Source organism: Caretta caretta, chromosome 5, assembly GCF_965140235.1.
Source record: "Caretta caretta isolate rCarCar2 chromosome 5, rCarCar1.hap1, whole genome shotgun sequence".
NCBI classification, from domain to species: Eukaryota; Metazoa; Chordata; order Testudines; family Cheloniidae; genus Caretta; species Caretta caretta.
The window spans coordinates 65,647,189-65,674,564 of NC_134210.1; the positions used below are offsets into that span (position 1 = coordinate 65,647,189).

The following is a 27,376-nucleotide window of genomic DNA, read 5'->3' on the forward strand; positions in this document are numbered from 1 at the left end:
AATTATTAAATGGATGTTGCTTTTATATAATTTTCTTTTGCAGTAGTATTATATCTGTGGTCTGCTATGTTAATGGGGTTTATAGTTAAAATACAAGATGTATCCATCCATCAAGATTAAAAACGCTCTCAAGTGCTTCTGTGCCTAATGATTTATTGCTTCTCTGGAAGCTCCGATAGCCATATGGTGTTTCTGTTAAGAAACTATTAGCAGTTTTAACGTGCACATATAAAAAAATATGGTAGCATTGTGCACAAAGAAAAAGGATAGAAGAACCTTGGTATACTATTTTGTTTAACAGCTATCACCGGAGATCATAAATCATGAAGTGTTACAGCCATAAATGAAATGACTAATTTTGTTATTTAAAGAAGCAAAGAAAAAGTAGTGAGATTTTCAATTAAGCATCGTTCTAGCAAGTGTCCAATTTAAAAACCCTTAAAATAAAAAGCCAGGAAGTTTTCTGTTTGGTTTAGAACCTTCTTCTGTTTAAAAAAAAAAAAAAACACAGCAAGAACACTGTAGAACTATTGATAGATCCCATGAAATATTTGAATTGGCAAAGATACATCTGCTTCACAGCCCTGATCTACACTAGAACTTTAGGTCGAATTTAGCAGCGTTAAATCGATGTAAACCTGCACCCGTCCACACAATGAAGCCCTTTATTTCGACTTAGCCCTGGTCTACACTAGGACTTTAGATCGAATTTAGCAGCGTTAAATCGATTTAAACCTGCACCCGTCCACACAATGAAGCCCTTTATTTCGACTTAAAGGGCTCTTAAAATCGATTTCCTTACTCCACCCCTGACAAGTGGATTAGCGCTTAAATCGACCTTGCCGGCTCGAATTTGGGGTACTGTGGACACAATTCGATGGTATTGGCCTCCGGGAGCTATCCCAGAGTGCTCCATTCTGACCGCTCTGGACAGCGCTCTCAACTCAGATGCACTGGCCAGGTAGACAGGAAAAGAACCGCGAACTTTTGAATCTCATTTCCTGTTTGGCCAGCGTGGCAAGCTGCAGGTGACCATGCAGAGCTCATCAGCAGAGGTGACCATGATGGAGTCCCAGAATCGCAAAAGAGCTCCAGCATGGACTGAACGGGAGGTACGGGATCTGATCGCTGTTTGGGGAGAGGAATCCGTGCTATCAGAACTCCGTTCCAGTTTTCGAAATGCCAAAACCTTTCTGAAAATCTCCCAGGGCATGAAGGACAGAGGCCATAACAGGGACCCGAAGCAGTGCCGCGTGAAACTGAAGGAGCTGAGGCAAGCCTACCAGAAAACCAGAGAGGCAAACGGCCGCTCTGGGTCAGAGCCCCAAACATGCCGCTTCTATGATGAGCTGCATGCCATTTTAGGGGGTTCAGCCACCACTACCCCAGCCGTGTTGTTTGACTCCTTCAATGGAGATGGAGGCAATACAGAAGTAGGTTTTGGGGACGAAGAAGATGATGAGGAGGAGGTTGTAGATAGCTCACAGCAAGCAAGCGGAGAAACCGGTTTTCCCGACAGCCAGGAACTGTTTCTCACCCTAGACCTGGAGCCAGTACCCCCCGAACCCACCCAAGGCTGCCTCCTGGACTCAGCAGGCGGAGAAGGGACCTCTGGTGAGTGTACCTTTTAAAATGCTATACATGGTTTAAAAGCAAGCATGTGAAAGGATTACTTTGCCCTGGCATTTGCGGTTCTGCCTTTGCAAAAGGTTTCTGGGGAGGGCAGCCTTATTTCGTCCTTCATGGTAGGACACTTTACCACTCCAGGCCAGCAACACGTACTGGGGAATCACTGTAGAACAAAGCATTGCAGTGTATGTTTGCTGGCATTCAACCAAAATCCGTTCACGCGGTGGGAGGAGGCAAAATGCGACCTTGTAACGAAAGCACATGTGCTATGTATGTAATGTTAACTTTCAAGGTTTACCCTGAAAGAGTGTAGCCACTGTTTTATAAAATGTGTCTTTTTAAATACCGCTGTCCCTTTTTTTTTCTCCACCAGCTGCATGTGTTTCAATGATCACAGGATCTTCTCCTTCCCAGAGGCTAGTGAAGCTTAGGAAGAAAAAAAAACGCACTCGCGATGAAATGTTCTCCGAGCTCATGCTGTCCTCCCACACTGACAGAGCACAGACGAATGCGTGGAGGCAAATAATGTCAGAGTGCAGGAAAGCACAAAATGACCGGGAGGAGAGGTGGAGGGCTGAAGAGAGTAAGTGGCGGGCTGAAGAGAGTAAGTGGCGGGCTGAAGACAGGGCTGAAGCTCAAAGGTGGCGGCAGCGTGATGAGAGGAGGCAGGATTCAATGCTGAGGCTGCTGCAGGACCAAACCAGTATGCTCCAGTGTATGGTTGAGCTGCAGCAAAGGCAGCTGGAGCACAGACTGCCACTGCAGCCCCTCTGTAACCAACCGCCCTCCTCCCCAAGTTCCATAGCCTCCACACCCAGACGCCCAAGAACACGGTGGGGAGGCCTCCGGCCAACCAGCCACTCCCCCACAGAGGATTGCCCAAAAAAAAGAAGGCTGTCATTCAATAAATTTTAAAGTTGTAAACTTTTAAAGTGCTGTGCTTAAAGTGCTGTGTGGCATTTTCCTTCCCTCCTCCACCACCCCTCCTGGGATACCTTGGTAGTCATCCCCCTATTTGTGTGATGAATGAATAACGAATGCATGACTGTGAAGCAGCAATGACTTTATTGGCTCTGCAAGCAATGATTAAAGGGAGGAGGGGAGGGTGGTTAGCTTACAGGGAAGTAGAGTGAACCAAGGGGCGGGGGGGTTCATCAAGGAGAAACAAACAGAACTTTTACACCGTAGCCTGGCCAGTCATGAAACTGTTTTTCAAAGCTTCTCTGATGCGTACCGCGCCCTCCTGTGCTCTTCTAACCGCCCTGGTGTCTGGCTGCGCGTAACCAGCAGCCAGGCGATTTGCCTCAACCTCCCACCCCGCCATAAACGTCTCCCCCTTACTCTCACAGATATTGTGGAGCACACAGCAAGCAGTAATAACAGTGGGAATATTGGTTTCGCTGAGGTCTAAGCGAGTCAATAAACTGCGCCAGCGCGCCTTTAAACGTCCAAATGCACATTCTACCACCATTCTGCACTTGCTCAGCCTGTAGTTGAACAGCTCCTGACCACTGTCCAGGCTGCCTGTGTACGGCTTCATGAGCCATGGCATTAAGGGGTAGGCTGGGTCCCCAAGGATACATATAGGCATTTCAACATCCCCAACAGTTATTTTCTGGTCTGGGAATAAAGTCCCTTCCTGCAGCTTTTGAAACAGACCAGAGTTCCTGAAGATGCGAGCATCATGCACCTTTCCCGGCCATCCCACGTTGATGTTGGTGAAACGTCCCTTGTGATCCACCAGAGCTTGCAGCACTATTGAAAAGTACCCCTTGCGGTTTATGTACTCGGCGGCTTGGTGCTCCGGTGCCAAGATAGGGATATGGGTTCCATCTATAGCCCCACCACAGTTAGGGAATCCCATTGCAGCAAAGCCATCCACTATGACCTGCACATTTCCCAGGGTCACTACCCTTGATATCAGCAGATCTTTGATTGCGTGGGCTACTTGCATCACAGCAGCCCCCACAGTAGATTTGCCCACTCCAAATTGATTCCCAACTGACCGGTAGCTGTCTGGCGTTGCAAGCTTCCACAGGGCTATCGCCACTCGCTTCTCAACTGTGAGGGCTGCTCTCATCTTGGTATTCATGCGCTTCAGGACAGGGGAAAGCAAGTCACAAAGTTCCATGAAAGTGCCCTTACGCATGCGAAAGTTTCGTAGCCACTGGGAATCGTCCCAGACCTGCAACACTATGCGGTCCCACCAGTCTGTGCTTGTTTCCCGAGCCCAGAATCGGCGTTCCACAGCATGAACCTGCCCCATTAGCACCATGATGCATGCATTGTCAGGGCCCATGCTTTCAGAGAAATCTGTGTCCATGTCCTGATCACTCACGGGACCGCGCTGACGTCGCCTCCTCGCCCGGTATCGCGTTGCCATGTTTTGGTGCTGCATATACTGCTGAATAATGCGTGTGGTGGTTAATGTGCTCCTAATTGCCAAAGTGAGCTGAGCGGGCTCCATGCTTGCCGTGGTATGGCGTCCGCACAGAAAAAAGGCGCGGAACGATTGTCTGCCGTTGCTCTGACGGAGGGAGGGGCGACTGACGACACGGCTTACAGGGTTGGCTTCAGGGAGCTAAAATCAACAAAGGGGGTGCCTGTACATCAAGGAGTATTTCAGGCAGGACTGCACGGAGGGTTCCAATAAGAAATGGTGCACCTAAGTTATCGTTGTTATTGGAACAAGGAGGTTAGCCTGGCCTCTGATTGATACATGGCTAGATTTACCTCGCTGCACCTTCTCTGTGAGTGACTGCAGTGTGACCTAGAGGAATGAGTCCCCTAGGCAGGGGAGGAGGCAAATGAGTACAAAACAAATCTGGTCTATTTCTTGTTTTGACCCACTCCATCTATCTTTTACATCTTTGGCTGGCAGCAGACGGTGCAGAAGGACTGCATGCCATCCACATCTCATGGCTGCTTGGCAGAAGATGGTACAGTACGCCTGCTAGCCATCCCCATCTCTTGCCTGCCTGGCAGAAGATGGTGCAATACGACTGCTAGCAATCCTCATCTCTTGCCTGCCTGGCAGAAGATGGTACAGTACGACTGCTAGCAGTCCGTATCGCCTGCCTGCTCACCATAAGACGGTTCAATAGGACTGACTGCAGGACTAAAGAGAATGACCTGGTCAAGTCACTCCAAATTTAGTCCCTGCGCCCATGTCTGCCCAGGCGCTCCCAGCCGACGCGGCCAGGAGCACCTCGGACACGATGAGGACGACTACCAATCGTATTGCACCGTCTGCTGCCAGAAGGCAAGGGGTTGCTGCTACTGTGCAGCAAAGCCGTACCGCGTCTGCCAGCACCCAGGAGACATAGGGTGACGGTTACCTGAGCGGGCTCCATGCTTGCTGTGGTATGGCGTCTGCACAGGTAACTCAGGAAAAAAGGCGCGAAATGATTGTCTGCCCTTGCTTTCACGGAGGGAGGGAGGGAACGGGGGCCTGACGACACGTACCCAGAACCACCCGCGACAATGTTTTAGCCCCATCAGAGCGCTCCATTGTGACTGCTCTGGACAGCACTCTCAGATGCCCGATTGTTTGCCATTGCTCTGACGCTGGGAGGGGCGCTTACAGGGTTGGCTTCAGGGAGCTAAAATCAACAAAGGGGGTGGCTTTACATCAAGGAGTATTTCAGGCAGGACTTCACAGAGGGTTCCAATAAGAAATGGTGCACCTAAGTTATTGTCCTTATTGGAGCAAGAAGGTTAGCCTGGCCTCTGATTGATACATGGCTAGATTTACCTCGCTGCACCTTGACTGCAGTGTGATCTAGAAGAATGAGTCCCCTAGACAGGGGAGGGGGGGGAAGCAAATGAGTACAAAACAAATCTGGTCTATTTCTTGTTTTGACCCACTCCATCTATCTTTTACATCTTTGGCTGGCAGCAGACGGACTGCATGCCATCCACATCTCATGACTGCTCGGCAGAAGATGGTACAGCACGACTGCTAGCAGTCCGTATCGCCTGCCCGCTCACCATAAGACGGTTCAATAGGACTGACTGCAGGACTAAAGAGAATGACCTGGTCAAGTCACTCCAAATTTAGTCCCTGTGCCCATGTCTGCCCAGGCGCTCCTGATCGACCTCACAGAGGCGACCAGGAGCACCTCAGACATGACGATGACGGCTACCAGTCGTACTGTACCGTCTGCTGCCACAAGGCAAGGGGTTGCTGCTACTGTGTAGCAATGCCGTACCGCGTCTGCCAGCACCCAGGAGACATAGGGTGACGGTTACCTGAGCGGGCTCCATGCTTGCCATGGTATGGCATCTGCACAGGTAACTCAGGAAAAAAGGCGCGAAATGATTGTCTGCCCTTGCTTTCACGGGGGGAGGGAGGGAACGGGAGGCTGACGATATGTACCCAGAACCACCCGCGACAATGTTTTAGCCCCATCAGGCATTGGGATCTCAACCCAGAATTCCAATGGGCAGCGGAGACTGCGGGAACTGTGGGATAGCTACCCACAGTGCAACGCTCCGGAAGTCGACGCTTGCCTCGGTACTGTGGAAGCGCTCCGCCGAGTTAATGCACTTAATGCACTTAGAGCATTTACTGTGGGGACACACACACTCGAATTTATAAAACCGATTTCTAAAAAACCGACTTCTATAAATTCGACCTTATTCCGTAGTGTAGACATACCCTTAAAGGGCTCTTAAAATCGATTTCCTTACTCCACCCCTGACAAGTGGATTAGCGCTTAAATCAACATTGCCGGCTCGAATTTGGGGTACTGTGGACACAATTCGATGGTATTGGCCTCCGGGAGCTATCCCAGAGTGCTCCATTGTGACCGCTCTGGACAGCACTCTCAACTCAGATGCATTGGCCAGGTAGACAGGAAAAGAACCGCTAACTTTTGAATCTCATTTCCTGTTTGGCCAGTGTGGCAAGCTGCAGGTGACCATGCAGAGCTCATCAGAACAGGTGACCATGATGGAGTCCCAGAATCGCAAAAGAGCTCCAGCATGGACAGAATGGGAGGTACAGGATCTGATCGCTGTTTGGGGAGAGGAATCCGTGCTATCAGAACTCCGTTCCAGTTTTCGAAATGCCAAAACCTTTGTCAAAATCTCCCAGGGTATGAAGGACAGAGGCCATAACAGGGACCCTAAGCAGTGCCGCGTGAAACTGAAGGAGCTGAGGCAAGCCTACCAGAAAACCAGAGAGGCAAACGGCCGCTCCGGGTCAGAGCCCCAAACATGCCGCTTCTATGATGAGCTGCATGCCATTTTAGGGGGTTCAGCCACCACTACCCCAGCCATGTTGTTTGACTCCTTCAATGGAGATGGAGGCAATACGGAAGCAGGTTTTGGGGACGAAGAAGATGATGATGAGGAGGAGGTTGTAGATAGCTCACAGCAAGCAAGCGGAGAAACCGGTTTTCCCGACAGCCAGGAACTGTTTCTCACCCTAGACCTGGAGCCAGTACCCCCCGAACCCACCCAAGGCTGCCTCCTGGACTCAGCAGGCGGAGAAGGGACCTCTGGTGAGTGTACCTTTTAAAATGCTATACATGGTTTAAAAGCAAGCATGTGAAAGGATTACTTTGCCCTGGCATTTGCGGTTCTGCCTTTGCAAAAGGTTTCTGGGGAGGGCAGCCTTATTTCGTCCTTCATGGTAGGACACTTTACCACTCCAGGCCAGCAACACGTACTGGGGAATCACTGTAGAACAAAGCATTGCAGTGTATGTTTGCTGGCATTCAACCAAAATCCGTTCACGCGGTGGGAGGAGGCAAAATGCGACCTTGTAACGAAAGCACATGTGCTATGTATGTAATGTTAACTTTCAAGGTTTACCCTGAAAGAGTGTAGCCACTGTTTTATAAAATGTGTCTTTTTAAATACCGCTGTCCCTTTTTTTTTCTCCACCAGCTGCATGTGTTTCAATGATCACAGGATCTTCTCCTTCCCAGAGGCTAGTGAAGCTTAGGAAGAAAAAAAAACGCACTCGCGATGAAATGTTCTCCGAGCTCATGCTGTCCTCCCACACTGACAGAGCACAGACGAATGCGTGGAGGCAAATAATGTCAGAGTGCAGGAAAGCACAAAATGACCGGGAGGAGAGGTGGAGGGCTGAAGAGAGTAAGTGGCGGGCTGAAGAGAGTAAGTGGCGGGCTGAAGACAGGGCTGAAGCTCAAAGGTGGCGGCAGCGTGATGAGAGGAGGCAGGATTCAATGCTGAGGCTGCTGCAGGACCAAACCAGTATGCTCCAGTGTATGGTTGAGCTGCAGCAAAGGCAGCTGGAGCACAGACTGCCACTGCAGCCCCTCTGTAACCAACCGCCCTCCTCCCCAAGTTCCATAGCCTCCACACCCAGACGCCCAAGAACACGGTGGGGAGGCCTCCGGCCAACCAGCCACTCCCCCACAGAGGATTGCCCAAAAAAAAGAAGGCTGTCATTCAATAAATTTTAAAGTTGTAAACTTTTAAAGTGCTGTGCTTAAAGTGCTGTGTGGCATTTTCCTTCCCTCCTCCACCACCCCTCCTGGGATACCTTGGTAGTCATCCCCCTATTTGTGTGATGAATGAATAACGAATGCATGACTGTGAAGCAGCAATGACTTTATTGGCTCTGCAAGCAATGATTAAAGGGAGGAGGGGAGGGTGGTTAGCTTACAGGGAAGTAGAGTGAACCAAGGGGCGGGGGGGTTCATCAAGGAGAAACAAACAGAACTTTTACACCGTAGCCTGGCCAGTCATGAAACTGTTTTTCAAAGCTTCTCTGATGCGTACCGCGCCCTCCTGTGCTCTTCTAACCGCCCTGGTGTCTGGCTGCGCGTAACCAGCAGCCAGGCGATTTGCCTCAACCTCCCACCCCGCCATAAACGTCTCCCCCTTACTCTCACAGATATTGTGGAGCACACAGCAAGCAGTAATAACAGTGGGAATATTGGTTTCGCTGAGGTCTAAGCGAGTCAATAAACTGCGCCAGCGCGCCTTTAAACGTCCAAATGCACATTCTACCACCATTCTGCACTTGCTCAGCCTGTAGTTGAACAGCTCCTGACCACTGTCCAGGCTGCCTGTGTACGGCTTCATGAGCCATGGCATTAAGGGGTAGGCTGGGTCCCCAAGGATACATATAGGCATTTCAACATCCCCAACAGTTATTTTCTGGTCTGGGAATAAAGTCCCTTCCTGCAGCTTTTGAAACAGACCAGAGTTCCTGAAGATGCGAGCATCATGCACCTTTCCCGGCCATCCCACGTTGATGTTGGTGAAACGTCCCTTGTGATCCACCAGAGCTTGCAGCACTATTGAAAAGTACCCCTTGCGGTTTATGTACTCGGCGGCTTGGTGCTCCGGTGCCAAGATAGGGATATGGGTTCCATCTATAGCCCCACCACAGTTAGGGAATCCCATTGCAGCAAAGCCATCCACTATGACCTGCACATTTCCCAGGGTCACTACCCTTGATATCAGCAGATCTTTGATTGCGTGGGCTACTTGCATCACAGCAGCCCCCACAGTAGATTTGCCCACTCCAAATTGATTCCCAACTGACCGGTAGCTGTCTGGCGTTGCAAGCTTCCACAGGGCTATCGCCACTCGCTTCTCAACTGTGAGGGCTGCTCTCATCTTGGTATTCATGCGCTTCAGGACAGGGGAAAGCAAGTCACAAAGTTCCATGAAAGTGCCCTTACGCATGCGAAAGTTTCGTAGCCACTGGGAATCGTCCCAGACCTGCAACACTATGCGGTCCCACCAGTCTGTGCTTGTTTCCCGAGCCCAGAATCGGCGTTCCACAGCATGAACCTGCCCCATTAGCACCATGATGCATGCATTGTCAGGGCCCATGCTTTCAGAGAAATCTGTGTCCATGTCCTGATCACTCACGGGACCGCGCTGACGTCGCCTCCTCGCCCGGTATCGCGTTGCCATGTTTTGGTGCTGCATATACTGCTGAATAATGCGTGTGGTGGTTAATGTGCTCCTAATTGCCAAAGTGAGCTGAGCGGGCTCCATGCTTGCCGTGGTATGGCGTCCGCACAGAAAAAAGGCGCGGAACGATTGTCTGCCGTTGCTCTGACGGAGGGAGGGGCGACTGACGACACGGCTTACAGGGTTGGCTTCAGGGAGCTAAAATCAACAAAGGGGGTGCCTGTACATCAAGGAGTATTTCAGGCAGGACTGCACGGAGGGTTCCAATAAGAAATGGTGCACCTAAGTTATCGTTGTTATTGGAACAAGGAGGTTAGCCTGGCCTCTGATTGATACATGGCTAGATTTACCTCGCTGCACCTTCTCTGTGAGTGACTGCAGTGTGACCTAGAGGAATGAGTCCCCTAGACAGGGGAGGAGGCAAATGAGTACAAAACAAATCTGGTCTATTTCTTGTTTTGACCCACTCCATCTATCTTTTACATCTTTGGCTGGCAGCAGACGGTGCAGAAGGACTGCATGCCATCCACATCTCATGGCTGCTTGGCAGAAGATGGTACAGTACGCCTGCTAGCCATCCCCATCTCTTGCCTGCCTGGCAGAAGATGGTGCAATACGACTGCTAGCAATCCTCATCTCTTGCCTGCCTGGCAGAAGATGGTACAGTACGACTGCTAGCAGTCCGTATCGCCTGCCTGCTCACCATAAGACGGTTCAATAGGACTGACTGCAGGACTAAAGAGAATGACCTGGTCAAGTCACTCCAAATTTAGTCCCTGCGCCCATGTCTGCCCAGGCGCTCCCAGCCGACGCGGCCAGGAGCACCTCGGACACGATGAGGACGACTACCAATCGTATTGCACCGTCTGCTGCCAGAAGGCAAGGGGTTGCTGCTACTGTGCAGCAAAGCCGTACCGCGTCTGCCAGCACCCAGGAGACATAGGGTGACGGTTACCTGAGCGGGCTCCATGCTTGCTGTGGTATGGCGTCTGCACAGGTAACTCAGGAAAAAAGGCGCGAAATGATTGTCTGCCCTTGCTTTCACGGAGGGAGGGAGGGAACGGGGGCCTGACGACACGTACCCAGAACCACCCGCGACAATGTTTTAGCCCCATCAGAGCGCTCCATTGTGACTGCTCTGGACAGCACTCTCAGATGCCCGATTGTTTGCCATTGCTCTGACGCTGGGAGGGGCGCTTACAGGGTTGGCTTCAGGGAGCTAAAATCAACAAAGGGGGTGGCTTTACATCAAGGAGTATTTCAGGCAGGACTTCACAGAGGGTTCCAATAAGAAATGGTGCACCTAAGTTATTGTCCTTATTGGAGCAAGAAGGTTAGCCTGGCCTCTGATTGATACATGGCTAGATTTACCTCGCTGCACCTTGACTGCAGTGTGATCTAGAAGAATGAGTCCCCTAGACAGGGGAGGGGGGGAAGCAAATGAGTACAAAACAAATCTGGTCTATTTCTTGTTTTGACCCACTCCATCTATCTTTTACATCTTTGGCTGGCAGCAGACGGACTGCATGCCATCCACATCTCATGACTGCTCGGCAGAAGATGGTACAGCACGACTGCTAGCAGTCCGTATCGCCTGCCCGCTCACCATAAGACGGTTCAATAGGACTGACTGCAGGACTAAAGAGAATGACCTGGTCAAGTCACTCCAAATTTAGTCCCTGTGCCCATGTCTGCCCAGGCGCTCCTGATCGACCTCACAGAGGCGACCAGGAGCACCTCAGACATGACGATGACGGCTACCAGTCGTACTGTACCGTCTGCTGCCACAAGGCAAGGGGTTGCTGCTACTGTGTAGCAATGCCGTACCGCGTCTGCCAGCACCCAGGAGACATAGGGTGACGGTTACCTGAGCGGGCTCCATGCTTGCCATGGTATGGCGTCTGCACAGGTAACTCAGGAAAAAAGGCGCGAAATGATTGTCTGCCCTTGCTTTCACGGGGGGAGGGAGGGAACGGGAGGCTGACGATATGTACCCAGAACCACCCGCGACAATGTTTTAGCCCCATCAGGCATTGGGATCTCAACCCAGAATTCCAATGGGCAGCGGAGACTGCGGGAACTGTGGGATAGCTACCCACAGTGCAACGCTCCGGAAGTCGACGCTTGCCTCGGTACTGTGGAAGCGCTCCGCCGAGTTAATGCACTTAATGCACTTAGAGCATTTACTGTGGGGACACACACACTCGAATTTATAAAACCGATTTCTAAAAAACCGACTTCTATAAATTCGACCTTATTCCGTAGTGTAGACATACCCTTAAAGGGCTCTTAAAATCGATTTCCTTACTCCACCCCTGACAAGTGGATTAGCGCTTAAATCAACATTGCCGGCTCGAATTTGGGGTACTGTGGACACAATTCGATGGTATTGGCCTCCGGGAGCTATCCCAGAGTGCTCCATTGTGACCGCTCTGGACAGCACTCTCAACTCAGATGCATTGGCCAGGTAGACAGGAAAAGAACCGCGAACTTTTGAATCTCATTTCCTGTTTGGCCAGTGTGGCAAGCTGCAGGTGACCATGCAGAGCTCATCAGAACAGGTGACCATGATGGAGTCCCAGAATCGCAAAAGAGCTCCAGCATGGACAGAATGGGAGGTACAGGATCTGATCGCTGTTTGGGGAGAGGAATCCGTGCTATCAGAACTCCGTTCCAGTTTTCGAAATGCCAAAACCTTTGTCAAAATCTCCCAGGGTATGAAGGACAGAGGCCATAACAGGGACCCTAAGCAGTGCCGCGTGAAACTGAAGGAGCTGAGGCAAGCCTACCAGAAAACCAGAGAGGCAAACGGCCGCTCCGGGTCAGAGCCCCAAACATGCCGCTTCTATGATGAGCTGCATGCCATTTTAGGGGGTTCAGCCACCACTACCCCAGCCATGTTGTTTGACTCCTTCAATGGAGATGGAGGCAATACGGAAGCAGGTTTTGGGGACGAAGAAGATGATGATGAGGAGGAGGTTGTAGATAGCTCACAGCAAGCAAGCGGAGAAACCGGTTTTCCCGACAGCCAGGAACTGTTTCTCACCCTGGACCTGGAGCCAGTACCCCCCGAACCCACCCAAGGCTGCCTCCTGGATCCAGCAGGCGGAGAAGGGACCTCTGGTGAGTGTACCTTTTAAAATACTATACATGGTTTAAAAACAAGCATGTGAAAGGATTACTTTGCCCTGGCATTCGCGGTTCTCCTAGATGTAGTCCTAAAGCCTTTGCAAAAGGTTTCTGGGGAGGGCAGCCTTATTGCGTCCTTCATGGTAGGACACTTTACCACTCCAGGCCAGTAACACGTCCTCGGGAATCATGTAGAACAAAGCATTGCAGTGTATGTTTGCTGGCATTCAGACAACATCTGTTCTTTATCTCTCTGTGTTATCCTCAGGAGAGTGAGATATAATTCATGGTCACCTGGTTGAAAGAGAGTGCTTTTCTTCAGGGGACACGCAGAGGAGCCCATTCCTGCTGGGCTGTTTGCCTGTGGCTAAACAGAAATGTTCCCCGCTGTTAGCCACGGGGGGGGGGGGAAGGTTGAGGGGGTAGTCACGCGGTGGGGGGAGGCAAAACGCGACCTTGTAACGAAAGCACATGTGCTATGTATGTAATGTTAACAGCAAGGTTTACCCTGAAAGACTGTAGCCACTGTTTTATAAAATGTGTCTTTTTAAATACCGCTGTCCCTTTTTTTTTCTCCACCAGCTGCATGTGTTTCAATGATCACAGGATCTTCTCCTTCCCAGAGGCTAGTGAAGCTTAGAAAGAAAAAAAAACACACTCGCGATGAAATGTTCTCCGAGCTCATGCTGTCCTCCCACACTGACAGAGCACAGACGAATGCATGGAGGCAAATAATGTCAGAGTGCAGGAAAGCACAAAATGACCGGGAGGAGAGGTGGCGGACTGAAGAGAGGGCTGAAGCTCAAATGTGGTGGCAGCGTGATGAGAGGAGGCAGGATTCAATGCTGAGGCTGCTGCAGGACCAAACCAGTATGCTCCAGTGTATGGTTGAGCTGCAGCAAAGGCAGCTGGAGCACAGACTGCCACTGCAGCCCCTCTGTAACCAACCACCCTCCTCCCCAAGTTCCATAGCCTCCACACCCAGACGCCCAAGAACGCGGTGGGGGGGCCTCCGGCCAACCAGCCACTCCAGCACAGAGGATTGCCCCAAAAAAAAAGAAGGCTGTCATTCAATAAATTTTAAAGTTGTAAACTTTTAAAGTGCTGTGCTTAAAGTGCTGTGTGGCATTTTCCTTCCCTCCTCCACCACCCCTCCTGGGCTACCTTGGTAGTCATCCCCCTATTTGTGTGATGAATGAATAAAGAATGCATGAATGTGAAGCAACAATGACTTTATTTCCTCTGCAAGCGGTGATTGAAGGGAGGAGGGGCGGGTGGTTAGCTTACAGGGAAGTAGAGTGAACCAAGGGGCGGGGGGTTTCATCAAGGAGAAACAAAGAGAACTTTCACACCGTAGCCTGGCCAGTCATGAAACTGGTTTTCAAAGCTTCTCGGATGCGTACCGCGCCCTCCTGTACTCTTCTAACCGCCCTGGTGTCTGGCTGCGCGTAACCAGCAGCCAGGCGATTTGCCTCAACCTCCCACCCCACCATAAACGTCTCCCCCTTACTCTCACAGATATTGTGGAGCACACAGCAAGCAGTAATAACAGTGGGAATATTGGTTTCGCTGAGGTCTAATCGAGTCAGTAAACTGCGCCAGCGCGCCTTTAAACGTCCAAATGCACATTCTACCACCATTCTGCACTTGCTCAGCCTGTAGTTGAACAGCTCCTGACTACTGTCCAGGCTGCCTGTGTATGGCTTCATGAGCCATGGCATTAAGGGGTAGGCTGGGTCCCCAAGGATACATATAGGCATTTCAACATCCCCAGTTAGTTATTTTCTGGTCTGGGAATAAAGTCCCTTCCTGCAGCTTTTGAAACAGACCAGAGTTCCTGAAGATGTGAGCATCATGCACCTTTCCCGGCCATCCCACGTTGATGCTGGTGAAACGTCCCTTGTGATCCACCAGAGCTTGCAGCACTATTGAAAAGTACCCTTTGCGGTTTATGTACTCGGCGGCTTGGTGCTCCGGTGCCAAGATAGGGATATGGGTTCCGTCTATGGCCCCACCACAGTTAGGGAATCCCATTGCAGCAAAGCCATCCACTATGACCTGCACATTTCCCAGGGTCACTACCCTTGATATCAGCAGATCTTTGATTGTGTGGGCTACTTGCATCACAGCAGCCCCCACAGTAGATTTTCCCACTCCAAATTGATTCCCAACTGACCGGTAGCTATCTGGCATTGCAAGCTTACACAGGGCTTTCGCCACTCGCTTCTCAACTGTGAGGGCTGCTCTCATCTTGGTATTCATGCGCCTCAGGTCAGGCGAAAGCAAGTCACAAAGTTCCATGAAAGTGCCCTTACGCATGCGAAAGTTTCGCAGCCACTGGGAATCGTCCCAGATCTGCAACACTATGCGGTCCCGCCAGTCTGTGCTTGTTTCCTGAGTCCAGAATCGGCGTTCCACAGCATGAACCTGCCCCATTAGCACCATGATGCATGCATTGGCAGGGCCCATGCTTTCAGAGAAATCTGTGTCCCTGTCCTGATCACTCACATGACCGCGCTGACATCGCCTCCTTGCCCGGTGTCGCTTTGCCAGGTTCCGGTGCTGCATATACTGCTGGATAATGCGTGTGGTGTTTAATGTGCTCCTAATTGCCAAAGTGAGCTGAGCGGCCTCCATGCTTGCCTTGGTATGGCGTCCGCATAGAAAAAAGGCGTGGAACGATTGTCTGCCGTTGCTCTGACGGAGGGAGGGGCGACTGACGACACGGCTTACAGGGTTGGCTTCAGGGAGCTAAAATCAACAAAGGGGGCGTCTTTACATCAAGGAGTATTTCAGGCAGGACTTCACGGAGGGTTCCAATAAGAAATGGTGCACCTAAGTTATCGTTCTTATTGGAACAGGAAGGTTAGCCTGGCCTCTGATTGATACATGGCTAGATTTACCTCGCTGCACCTTCTCTGTGAGTGACTGCAGTGTGACCTAGAAGAATGAGTCCCCTAGACGGGGGAGGGGGGAAGCAAATGAATACAGAACAAATCTGTTCTATTTCTTGTTTTGATCCACTCCATCTATTTTTTACATCTTTGGCTGGCAGCAGACTGTGCAGAAGGACTGCATGCCATCCACATCTCTTGCCTGCCTGGCAGAAGATGGTACAGTACGACTGCTAGCAGTCCGTATCGCCTGCCCGCTCACCGGAAGACGGTTCAATGGGACTGACTGCAGGACTAAAAAGAGAATGACCTGGTCAAGTCACTCCAAATTTAGTCCCTGCGCCCATGTCTGTCCAGGCGCTCCCAGCCGACGTGGCCAGGAGCACCTCGGACATGACGATGACGGCTACCAGTCGTACTGTACCATCTGCTGCCAGAAGGCAAGGGGTTGCTGCTACTGTGTAGCAATGCCGTACCACGTCTGCCAGCACCCAGGAGTCATGGGGTGACGGTTACCTGAGCGGGCTCCATGCTTGCCGTGGTATGGCATCTGCACAGGTAACTCAGGAAAAAAGGCGCGAAACGATTGTCTGCCCTTGCTTTCACGGAGGGAGGGAACGGGGGCCTGACTATATGTACCCAGAACCACCCGCGACAATGTTTTAGCCCCATCAGGCATTGGGATTTCAACCCAGAATTCCAATGGGCAGTGGAGACTGCAGGAACTGTGGGATAGCTACCCACAGTGCAACACTCCGGAAGTCAACTCTAGCCTCGGTACTGTGGAAGCGCTCCGCCGAGTTAATGCACTTAGAGCATTTTCTGTGGGGACACACACACTCGAATATATAAAACCGATTTCTAAAAAAACGACTTCTATAAATTCGACCTTATTCCGTAGTGTAGACATACGGAAAGGATGTTTAAGTTGTCTGCTAGGAAATTTAACAACTGCACAAGTTAATAATTGCTGTTGTTCCACATCTTGCACTACATCTCTATGTGTTTGGAGGCAATGGACATGAACAGAATCCAGGGGCACCCAATAGAGAGTTTTATTTCTTACATATCACTTATGTGGCAATGGAAGGACTACATAGGATTGTTGATGTCAAAGAGCTAATGCAAGACAAATGTGATGTCTTTGTTCATATTTAATGAACATGCAGGATTGATAGACACTGAAGGAAGTCTTTTATACATTTTCAGTTTCCATTTCCCCGTCTACAATAAAGCCTCTTAAACTGATAGAAAGTTATAACAAGAATGTATAGCTTGCAAAGTCTTTGCAAAGGAGGGGAGGAGGAAACTATTGCATTCCACTTTAAAATAAATTATAGTTGGTGTGGTAGCACACACAATATATTTAAGTTGAACACCAACATCCTTTCCCACTCCTTTTCAATTACTTATAGTTTTATCAAAGTAAATCCTTTTGGGAAAAAAATTCTGTACTTTTATTTCAGCCAAAAAGTAAACATTTGGGAAATTTGAGCAAAACTGGTTAATAAGTTTTGGAATTTGAGACCATCGGGATTTTGAAATGATTTTCATGTTTGAGGTGGTTATCAGACTAACAGTAGTGACACTTGCTGGTATTTTGAAATCTAACAATGAGCAAGATGGTTGAGAACTCTTGTCTGGTGTTCTATGAATGTTTTAACTTCATATGGGCCATTCCATAGAAATGGATCTATACCAATTTTTTTTATCTTGGTCTTTTAAATTAGACAGACGTAACATGCTATTCTATGCTTTGAGTACCTCACTTGTAAACTTGTGAATTAAGCAAGACTATGTTTATATTTAGATGTTTGATAAAACAATCCTTTGAATTGTTTATTTAGAAAAATGTGAATGTAAATGCAACAGAGCAGGTAATCCTCTAATCAAGAGACAATGCTACGAATTACAGATCAATTTTTCTATAACACCTGTTTTCACCCAAAGAAGCTATGATTGGGTCAGAACATAAGCCTGTTCTTCACTCTAAAGAATCCAAATCTTTCAATGCCACTTTTTCATTTGTAATGATCTTTAAATGCATTATGGGAGGCAAAATTACTTTCTCCTTTCAGTGAATCCATAGACCAGGATTCACTATAAAAAACTGAAATATCTTTGAAGTGTGCTATGATGCTGATATTGTTAAAGAATAGAAGATTTTCTGGTATAACCATACTGCTTGCCAGAGTTCTGAATTATGTATTTTGCTTGATTTTGACAAAGAAAAACAAACAGGTCAACAACGTAGTCTTAGATATTCCAGCATCCTATCGGTGTATAAGCAGAACAAATTAGTGTAAAGTGTTTTAGTACCTGTTTCTTATGTCAATGAAGTTTGCTCAGCAATAGGAAGAGTGAAAGTGGTGCATAAAATCTGTAGAAATTGTTTTTGATAGCCATATCTTGCAGACAAGATATGGCGCAATATAAGCAGAGAAGCAACTCAGATCAGTCTACCAAAGAAAATTACTCTGTTCCCTTGAAACTAAGCCATCAGTGTGGGAATCTGTTTGAAAGAAACTTGTCATGCAACTCATTTAAAGCCAGTTTGAGTGATGAGCTGCTCACAATCTTAGGATATTTTGCTTTTCAATAGCTTTACCCAAAATAAAAACATCATCTTTTGTTTAAATTATCTATTTGCAACAACAATATTAGACATTTACAAGTATTTGTCTATCATTATGTGGGTAAAATACACTGTTTCAGGAAGAAGATAGGCAGCATAGAAACACCTAGTGAAATCAGAGAAATTTGACAAATTTAAGAACGTATCCATGTTCTTGTAATTCCATAGTATTAATTTGATATGTCATGGCCACTAAAGATGTAGGAGCAATGCCAAAACACCTGGTTGCATCCGCAATGCCAAAATAGCAAAAAAAAAAAAAATTTGTGTTCAGCTCTTCTGACAGAAGTGGCTATGAAGTACATTTGTTGTGTGTTTGAGGTACGAATATTTAGTATGAAACCTGCCATTAAATGGCCTGAACGCAAGAGTATGTTTGCACGGCAATCCTGTCAGCTCTAACAATAGCTGTGAGGCTGCCACAGAAGGAGTCAGGCAGAGTAGGGACTTGGGAAGTGGAGACCCATAAGCAACAGGCTATTGGCTATTCTGGGGTGGGTGACTCTCTAATTCCATACATGAAACAGTTCTGGATAACTGCACCTATATTTCCCCCTCTCTGGTCTTTCAAGGGCAACCTGGTAAAGGTTTCCAACTCCCATCTTTTGAGCAAAGATCCACATCTCACTCTGTCCTGACTAAGCTTTTTCTAGGCCGCACAGTCCTCTGCCTACATTGTGATGAGCAGCCTGGCTTGCCAGGGAATAGACAGGCCAGTGTCTGTGCTTTGCTCCCTCTCCATAGGCTATGAACAGAGAATTTTCCAGTAGTTACCAGTTACCACACAGCTCTCTCTAAGCAAGTATATTTATTCTTAAGGTGAAAGCATTACAGAAAAACATTAAAAGCCAATAAAAGAACCTAAACACATGCTAGAAAGTTTATCAGAGATTGCCCCAACTCCAAACTTTGGGCTCTGGTAGGTGTCAGTCCTTTAAAACCCAGAATTAGGTTCTCTCTCTGGTTACAAATTAATACACATCTCAGATTCAGAGCCAACACCCCAACTGGGCAGTTCAGCTGTTTCTTTATATAGTGGGGCCTTTCAAGTCTTTGGGAACAGGTAATCAGCAGACTGCCCACTCCTCATGGCATAGTTTAAAAATCTAGATTTTGGCATAATTGATGATGGGGAATTTGCATTAATCTCTCCTTAGATATTTCCCCAGGAAATCCTCTTCACACTTATTGTCCCCAAAGTCTATTCTTGTCTGGCACATATTCCATATAGCCCTTTGAACTCCTAGGCCTCATGTTACATCTCCCCCCAGACAGGTTACATGAAGATCCCTGACCAGATCTACAGTATTTGACATAAACGGATTATTGAACCCAATCAAATGGCTAAGGTTGTGTTTAACCCCCCTTCAAGCTGGATAAGAATCCCATACCAGCACCCTCCATGCTATAGAGATTCTATATGCAGGAGATCATGTGGCCATGGAGGTGTGGATTTGGAGTACAAGGGTTTGGCTTCAGGCCTGGACACAGGGCCTATAGTGTGCACAATAGGCAGAGTCACACTAATGAGATGAAGTGAAGAGTTGGGACAAGCTGTTCTAGCAGAAGCCCTGAAGGTGAAGCTTTGCTGTTTGCCCTATTTTGTTAAGGATGTGTACATAATGTGAACAATACAGACCCAGGAAATATCCAAAGTCTCTCTGTCACTAGGTTCTCTCCCAGTGAGGAGCTGTCCCACACTAAAGTCCCAAACTAGCCACCATGCAACGGATAAGTCATCAGGGTGAGGACTTCCATGACTAGAGCTATAGATGCAGAATTCTTGGTGTTACCATGTCTTAGTGGGTCACAGCTGTGGATGCCAAATTCAGGACGAACTGCTGAGAAATAGGGCAAACAACCCAAAACTGGTGGTTATTCTTTTAGAAGATAAACCAAACCAGCCACAAAAGTAAACTCCTGTTTCACCACACTGGCTAAAACAAAACAAAGGCAGTTTCCTTAGGCATCCCAGTTCTTGAATCACCACCAAAAAAAACACTGGACTCAGAGGTGAGTGGTTCTTTACAACCAGCGCATCAAACAGCAGGTTCTTCTGATCCCAAAGGGCCAGCCACACACCCAGGTAAATATATAAAAAACTTAGATCTTACCCCCCCCAAAAAAATCATGCTGATGCCAATCCTTTAGTATCTAAAATCTAAAGGTTTATAAGAGAAAAAGAAAAAAAAAGAGAAAGAAAGAGAAAGAAGTGGTTAAAGGAATCAATTACACACAGTAATGAAAAAGTTCTTGGTTCAGGTTTATAGCAGTGATGAAATAAACTTCTGGCTTAAGTCAAGTCTCTGGAATACATCCACAGCTTGGATGGGTCATTCAGTCCTTTGTTCAAAGCTACCATTTGTAGCAAAGTTCCTCCACAGATCAGAAGCAGGATTGAAGACAAAGTGGAGGTGTTTCCAGGGCCTTTTATAGCTTTCGCATCCCATTGTGCTTACTGTGGCACATCCCATTGTGCTTACTGTGGAAAAATTACAGCAACAAGATGGAGTTTGGAGTCACACATTCATGCCCAATTTCCCTCAGTCATTGCAGGAAGCCATTAGCTATACTCCAGACAGCTCGTTAACATGGCAGTCCACTCAGTGTAGATGGGCATCTCCCATGGTCCATTGTCAACCAAGTGTTTGTTGATGAACCACTTAATTTGAACAGTCCCTCCAAAACGTGCTGGTTAGATATCTTGTGGGCGTTACCCCAGGAGCCAACAGTTGAAATCCAGGTATAGAGCCAATACTTATAACTTCAAATACAAAAATGATACATGCATATAGATTGCATAATCATAACCAGCAAATTATAACCTTTTCATAGACACCTCACTTGACAACCTTTGTACAAGATTTGCTGCAAATATATAACAGCGGTTGCAACAATGATCTATATGGTCATATTTTAATCAGATAATGTCACACTTGGTCACAAAACTCCTGACCACATCTTTTTACAGTGCTAATTCATTCTTCATGTTAGGGTATTTAAGAAAGGCTCATATGAAAATAGAAGGACAATTAGCTCAGCAGCTAAAGAAGTTGGAAGTGGGATAAACACCGTGAAGTTATATGCACTGGATGCAGAGTCCCTGATAATCATGAAGAGTATAAACCAAAAATGAAGAGGAGCAAGAAGTAGCATCCAGCTCCCCAGTCACACAAAATCATTGTTAGAGAACAAGATCACAATATGGTACATTAAGAGAGCGAGGTCTTTAAAAGCTGGCCTCTTATGCAGCAGGGGGGAAGAGGGAGGGGGAAAGGGAGGAGGGTTTTTTATTTGTTTTTTTGTTAACAAGACATCAGTGTAAGATAATTTCCAATTTTGCAAGGGAAATGAATCAAGTTGCCAGAACTAAATGAATCAAGGGCTGGATTCTTAGCTGTTTTAAAATCGCGTATTTCTATTAAAGAAAATGGAGCTATGCCAATTTACTTCAGCTGATAATCTGCCCTAAGAATTAAAGATCATTGAGATGTGAAGAAAATGTAGAAATCTCAGTTTTCCTGTAAAAAGTGGCTTCCACAACCCATCCTACTGAACAATCAGAGAATCCACTTAATACTGAAAATACTGTTTGGATATCTAAAACACACCCAAACATCTCACATTGGCTAGTACAGTAACAGACATTCTGTGATAGAGATTTTTCTTTATGAAGCACCTTTCTTCAGCCCATGTACACCTTCAAGTGTAATAATTTTTAAGTATGTGCTACAGTAGCACTTCCGTTCCCACTTAGCTGTGAACTTTATGAGCTAAGCACAGGACTGGCGTTACCATGAGGTGAACTGAGACGGCTGCTTCAGGTGTCAGACTGTGGAGGGGTGCCACTAGGCCCCAGAGTGTGGAAAATTGTGTCTGCTGCTGGTGCATATGTATTCTCTCTGCTCTAGATGCACAGAGATGGTGGAGTGCTGTGCTGGAGGAAGGAGGGCACAAGAGACATAACAGGCAGGTAGGAGAAAAGGTGAGGGAATAACAGAAAGCAGCAGTTGCAGGGAGAGAGAGGAGGAGGAACCTCTTATGTACCTCTCTAGCATCCCCAGGAGTCTGGGCTGATTAACACCAGCTTCTCAGGTAGCTTCCTGTTTCCTGCAGCTTCCCTGAACCCAGTTGAGGCGAACAGGCAGTCAACTGAAGTAGTAGGAGCCAGTTAGCCCTTAAGACGCTGATATCTTCTCTCACTCAGGCCCTGCTACCAGCCTGCTTATTTGTCCCCTTCTATTGAGCGTTGAGAGCCACTATAGCTGGCACAGAACAGCAGTCATGAGTGAAAGAAGAACACACCCCTCTGGGGCAGCATTCAGAAAAAGAAAGCAAGCAAAGGAAGCTTTTCTATCTAAGCAGGAAGGAGCTCTCCTAAGATACAGAGACACAAATGCCTTCCAGCCCCAGTGAGGATGTGAGTGGTGAGAAGATGCCTGATCTTCCAGTTAGAGTGCAGGTGACCTGACAGCTACTGCAGCATCCATATCTCCATCTCAAAATGGATGTAACCATGCACATTCCTGAAGAAAAGCGTAGATCAGAAGAGTGCTCAGCTGCTGCTGAGTTTAGTTCCTTAAGTCTAGATGATCCAGGACTGTGGACCCACTTATGCAGTACAAGGCAGTCCCTCAGGCTACTGCTTGGGCCACAGCAAGTGAAAAAAACTTCATGTTCCTCAAAGACAATGAAAATAGAAGTTTCCATCCACCACCTTACTGGCGTGAAATCCCCAATGGTGACAGAGTGGATTGGCTTATGTACTCAAAAGGCTATGGCTTATGTACTCAAAAACCCAGAACTCTGAATACTGTTTTTGTTGCAAACTCTTCCAGTCTAATGTTCCAGCCATATTGGTTTCTACAGGAACAAAGGACTGGAAAAATCTGGCTAGAAATCTGGCATGCCATGAGAAGGCAGCAAATCACCAGAGAGCATTCCATAGGTGGAAAGAGCTTGAGATGAGACTAAGGTTAAAGGCCACCATAGATGATCAGCATCAAGAGAAGATTGCATCAGAGTCTCTTTACTGGCAAAATGGTGGTCAGTGGACTTGGTGATCAGTGACTCAGGATCAGCTTCTAGTGAGGCTGCTGAATTTTTTAATGTAATTCAAAGCATCTATGCATTTTTCTCTGCATCAATGGCAAATTTTGAAGCAACATCTGGGAACATCCTCTCTGACACTGAAACCACTGAGTGCTACATGATGGGAAAGTTGAGTGGAGGCGATAAAGCCTAACACACAAACTGGGAAGATAATGATGCCATAATTGCCATTATGGAGGATGCTGCTATGACAGGAACTGTTTGTGGGAGAACAGTGGCAGAGGGAAATGGAATCACCAGAAACATACATAACTTCAAATTTCTGTGTGCCTTAGTGTTGTGGCATGACACTCTGTTTGAAGTAAATGTTGTAAGCAAGAGACTCCCAGGTGTTGACCTTGAGATATCTGGAGCAGTGGAACAACTGGACAAAGCAAAGTCATACCTACAGTCTTACCAGTCAGATGAGGGATTTCAAAGCATTCTGAAGAGTGCACAGAAGTTAGCAGAGGAACTTCACACTAAAGCTATTTTCCCACCAATTCAAGAGTCATGGAAGAAGACATTTTGATTACGAGGCACGGGATAATCCGATAAGATACCCCAAACAACAACAATTCAAAGTTGAATTATTTAACCAGGTGCTAGATTGTGCAATACAGTCAGTTGAAGAACCGTTTCAAACAGGTCAAGGAACACAGCAGTGTATTTGAGATGTTGTATGATATTCCAAAACTCCACTCAATACCTGAAGAAGACCTACACCTGCAATGCAGGACACTAGAGAAAAAGTGTTGACACATGATGACATGTGCGATATTGATGTGAGCGATTTAGGTGATGAACTGAAAGCCCTTTCAAGATACATTTCAGCAGGATCAACTCCAAAGGCTGTTCTGGAATGTATGTGCACAAATAAGATGACCACGCTCTTTCCAAATGCTTTTGTTGGTCTGTGCACACTTCTAACACTTCCTGTAACAGTTGTCAGTGGAGAACGCGGTTTCTCCACGCTGAAGTTAATAAAAACACATCTACGCTCCACAATGACACAGGAGAGGCTGGTCAGCCTTGCAACCATCTCAATAGAGCATGAGCTGGCCCAGACTGTGGACCGTTAGGAAGTAGTTCAAATCTTTGCAACCAAGAAAGCATTGAAAGCACCACTTTGATTATTCAAACAGATAAAAGTGCCAGTGTTTACTATGCAGACAAGTAAAGTTACACTTGCTGTTCAGGCATTTGAAAGTTAAGTGCTACTTAAAATTTTTTGAACAGGCATTTTAAGTTGTTAGTTCTCCTTTATTGGGGTAGGTAGCAGAGGAGTACCATGAGAGGAGTAGAACAGGAAGAAGGCAGAGTTGAGACCTTTCAAAGTTTTGGCCCAAGCAAGGGGGCATCATTTGAGCTCCCTGCCTCAGGTGCTAAAATGTTGTGGGCTGGCCCAGGCCAAGCACAAACCAAAAAACCCAGCTCACAGTTCAAATTTTACTGAATTTCAAAAATCTAAAACTTCTGTTTCCCTGGCATCTTTGAACTATTATTCCCCAGACATTTAGGGTGCAGGCCTATTAAATATATACATTTTCAAGATCCTGGACAGAGACCAACCATAGGAAATTTTCGCCACTAAATGCGGAGGAATAGAAATATTTGAACAATTTTACCAATGGCAATTGTTACCACCCCTATTAAGGAAGGAAAGAGGAAGAAATCTGGGCATCCCAGGTGTCTCAGATCAGGCGTTAGATAAGCTCTATGTTTTTGGCCCCATATCCACTGCAGGTTACTGATCAGTTTAAGATCTCAAACCACTAACTCATATTATGATCTCTTGCTTTACTGGCCCATGTCAAAAGCTTTACAGAATCACATACTCATATATAAAAGAGAGGAGACCGACCATATTAGGTAATACAGTTCATTCCCTAAAATGCAGAAGTGAACACTACGGTAGTTTCCCTGAAGTGTCTAGAATATTCTAGATCTTAGTACACCTTATTGGAAATGTGTTTTTCCCTGACATTAAACATAATTTTCCCATTCATTGTCATCTAATTATTCCTAGTTATAACTGGAGCTAACTAGAGAACAATAATTCTATTTCACAGCAACTGTTGAAGTTCTGACATTTGTTTTCATTCCACATTGGAATAAATGCTTAGGCAATCTTAACTACAGTCTTAACATGTGATCATATTAACCAGCTCTAGTGGTAACTCCTTGAGCCAACCTAAAGATCTTTAAATGCCATCTTTACACAGGATATACCCTTGCAAAAACAGGACCTCAGAAAGTCTGATTATTCAATGCATCCAAACTACAAAAAAATTGCTACTCTTCTTTTTCCAAAGAGTATTGTACCAGTTGCAAATAATGGGGTTTAGCTTATTTATCAGTCTCCCAAACATTTATCATAGTATTGAAATCAGTTATTCGTCAATATTCTCAAGCCATGAAAAAAGCATATTTATGTAGATAATCTCATTATTGCCTCAGAACTAGTCACAAACTGTTCTGTAGCTACACTATGCGTTATTACAGCGTATCCAGAAGTGCTTACTAGATTCAAGGAAAAAGGAGAACAATTGGGAAGCAAGCTTTCACTAACTGAAGTATAGTTAATATTTGTCAGAGGTTTTCCTAAGCACAAACAAGTTAGAACTTGTGGACAGCTCTCAAGATATTAACAGCCTGCTATGTTTAATGACAGTGACCAGTGATCAGGATCAGTCTCATCTACCCAAATACTTTAAATAATGGAAATTACAAGTTAAAGGAAAAGCCTTCAGCATTCCTTGCCACTTTCACATCAACTACAACACTGTTGATATGCTCTTCAAAATTATTCAATTACATCTCCAACACATACTTGAAAGGAACATTTACTTCATCTCATCCAACTTGCTCTATCATGAAAAACTTTAATGGTGATCTCAGCAATGTTAGGACAGAATAACTCTCCAAATGAATGGACTAAGCAACAGATGTGTCAATCTGTTAGTACACGAGAGTTTGAAGTACATTTAATTTCACACACATCTTTTTATGGCATTTTTAAAACCAGTGATAATTAACCTTGTTCCCCCACCCCAATGTGAACTCCCATAGAAAACACAAGTAGTTCATGAAGTATAACAGAAATTTAAACTGATCCTCTAATTCTAGGCACAGACTTTTTATAGACCTTTTTCAGCTCCTGTTAAAATGGAGACCTGTTACAACCTTAAACTTTACTGATGCTACCATCCCACTGAAGTAATACAGAATGCTCAAACACAGGTTCTATCACATAACATTTAACCTGACCAAAATGGGGAACGCATATATGTGAGTGGAGGACTAATCTGCCCATAAAGCTTGGATGCTATGCAGAGTACAAAGTCTCTAAGCGCTCAGCATGATTTGGGAACAAGGCAGGTGGTAGCCAATAGTTTGTCAAGAACAAAAGAAGGTGCAGGAAGCTTCTGTGAGTCCAGAGATTATTTTTCAAAAACCACCACACAACACCTTTCATCTCCAGGGAAGTTGAGAGCTAGATATGCTTGTTATCCTTCTAAAGCACAAGACTCTGAAATTCTTTATGAAATTGCCATGCAAGACTGCAATAGGGATAAAGATGGGTCCAGGCAGCAAAGTTGGGATTCAGATCCAAATCTCCCCAAAATTTAGAGGTGTTCTGGTACATATGGGGGTTTGATACTAATAGATTCCATCCTTCTGCACTGTCCATTAGGAGCATCCCCAATCACAATACCCATTTGCCTCAAAAATAGGCTCATGATCCAAGTTATTCATCACATAAGCATGTTCTACTACCCAAGAGACAGAAATTTAGAAAGAACTTTGCCTCTGAAAATCCTTCACTCCAAAATACCACCATGAAAGCTGAACAACAAAAGTGCAGGAAATGCCCATGATCTTGAAGAACCTGGTTCCTTCAATACAAGTCCCTCCAGACACTGACTTCAAATGAAAACACTCGTGTACTCTAAATGAAATGAGAGCAGATGTTGCAAAGGTTGGTGAAATATGACCAAGTGGAAGCTGAGGATTGATCCCAAATGTGAATGTGTAGAGCCTAGGCAAAAATTTGAACACTGCCTAATATAGTGCCCTCCCTCTGTCAACA

The 27,376-nt window shown here is 46.6% G+C and overlaps 2 protein-coding genes across 2 annotated transcripts; both read left to right on the plus strand.

Moving 5' to 3' along the window:
- Positions 1-877: 877 nt before the first annotated feature.
- Positions 878-2,561, plus strand: LOC142072149 (uncharacterized). The gene is made up of 2 exons (XM_075128591.1): positions 878-1,614; positions 2,003-2,561. The coding sequence occupies exons 1-2, from the start codon at positions 1,035-1,037 to the stop codon at positions 2,542-2,544; spliced, it is 1,122 nt and encodes a 373-aa protein (XP_074984692.1). The 5' UTR covers positions 878-1,034; the 3' UTR covers positions 2,545-2,561.
- A 4,019-nt stretch (positions 2,562-6,580) lies between these two features.
- Positions 6,581-8,083, plus strand: LOC142072249 (uncharacterized). The gene is made up of 2 exons (XM_075128942.1): positions 6,581-7,136; positions 7,525-8,083. Exons 1-2 carry the CDS (start codon positions 6,581-6,583, stop codon positions 8,064-8,066), a joined length of 1,098 nt encoding a protein of 365 aa, XP_074985043.1. The 3' UTR covers positions 8,067-8,083.
- Positions 8,084-27,376: the final 19,293 nt, after the last annotated feature.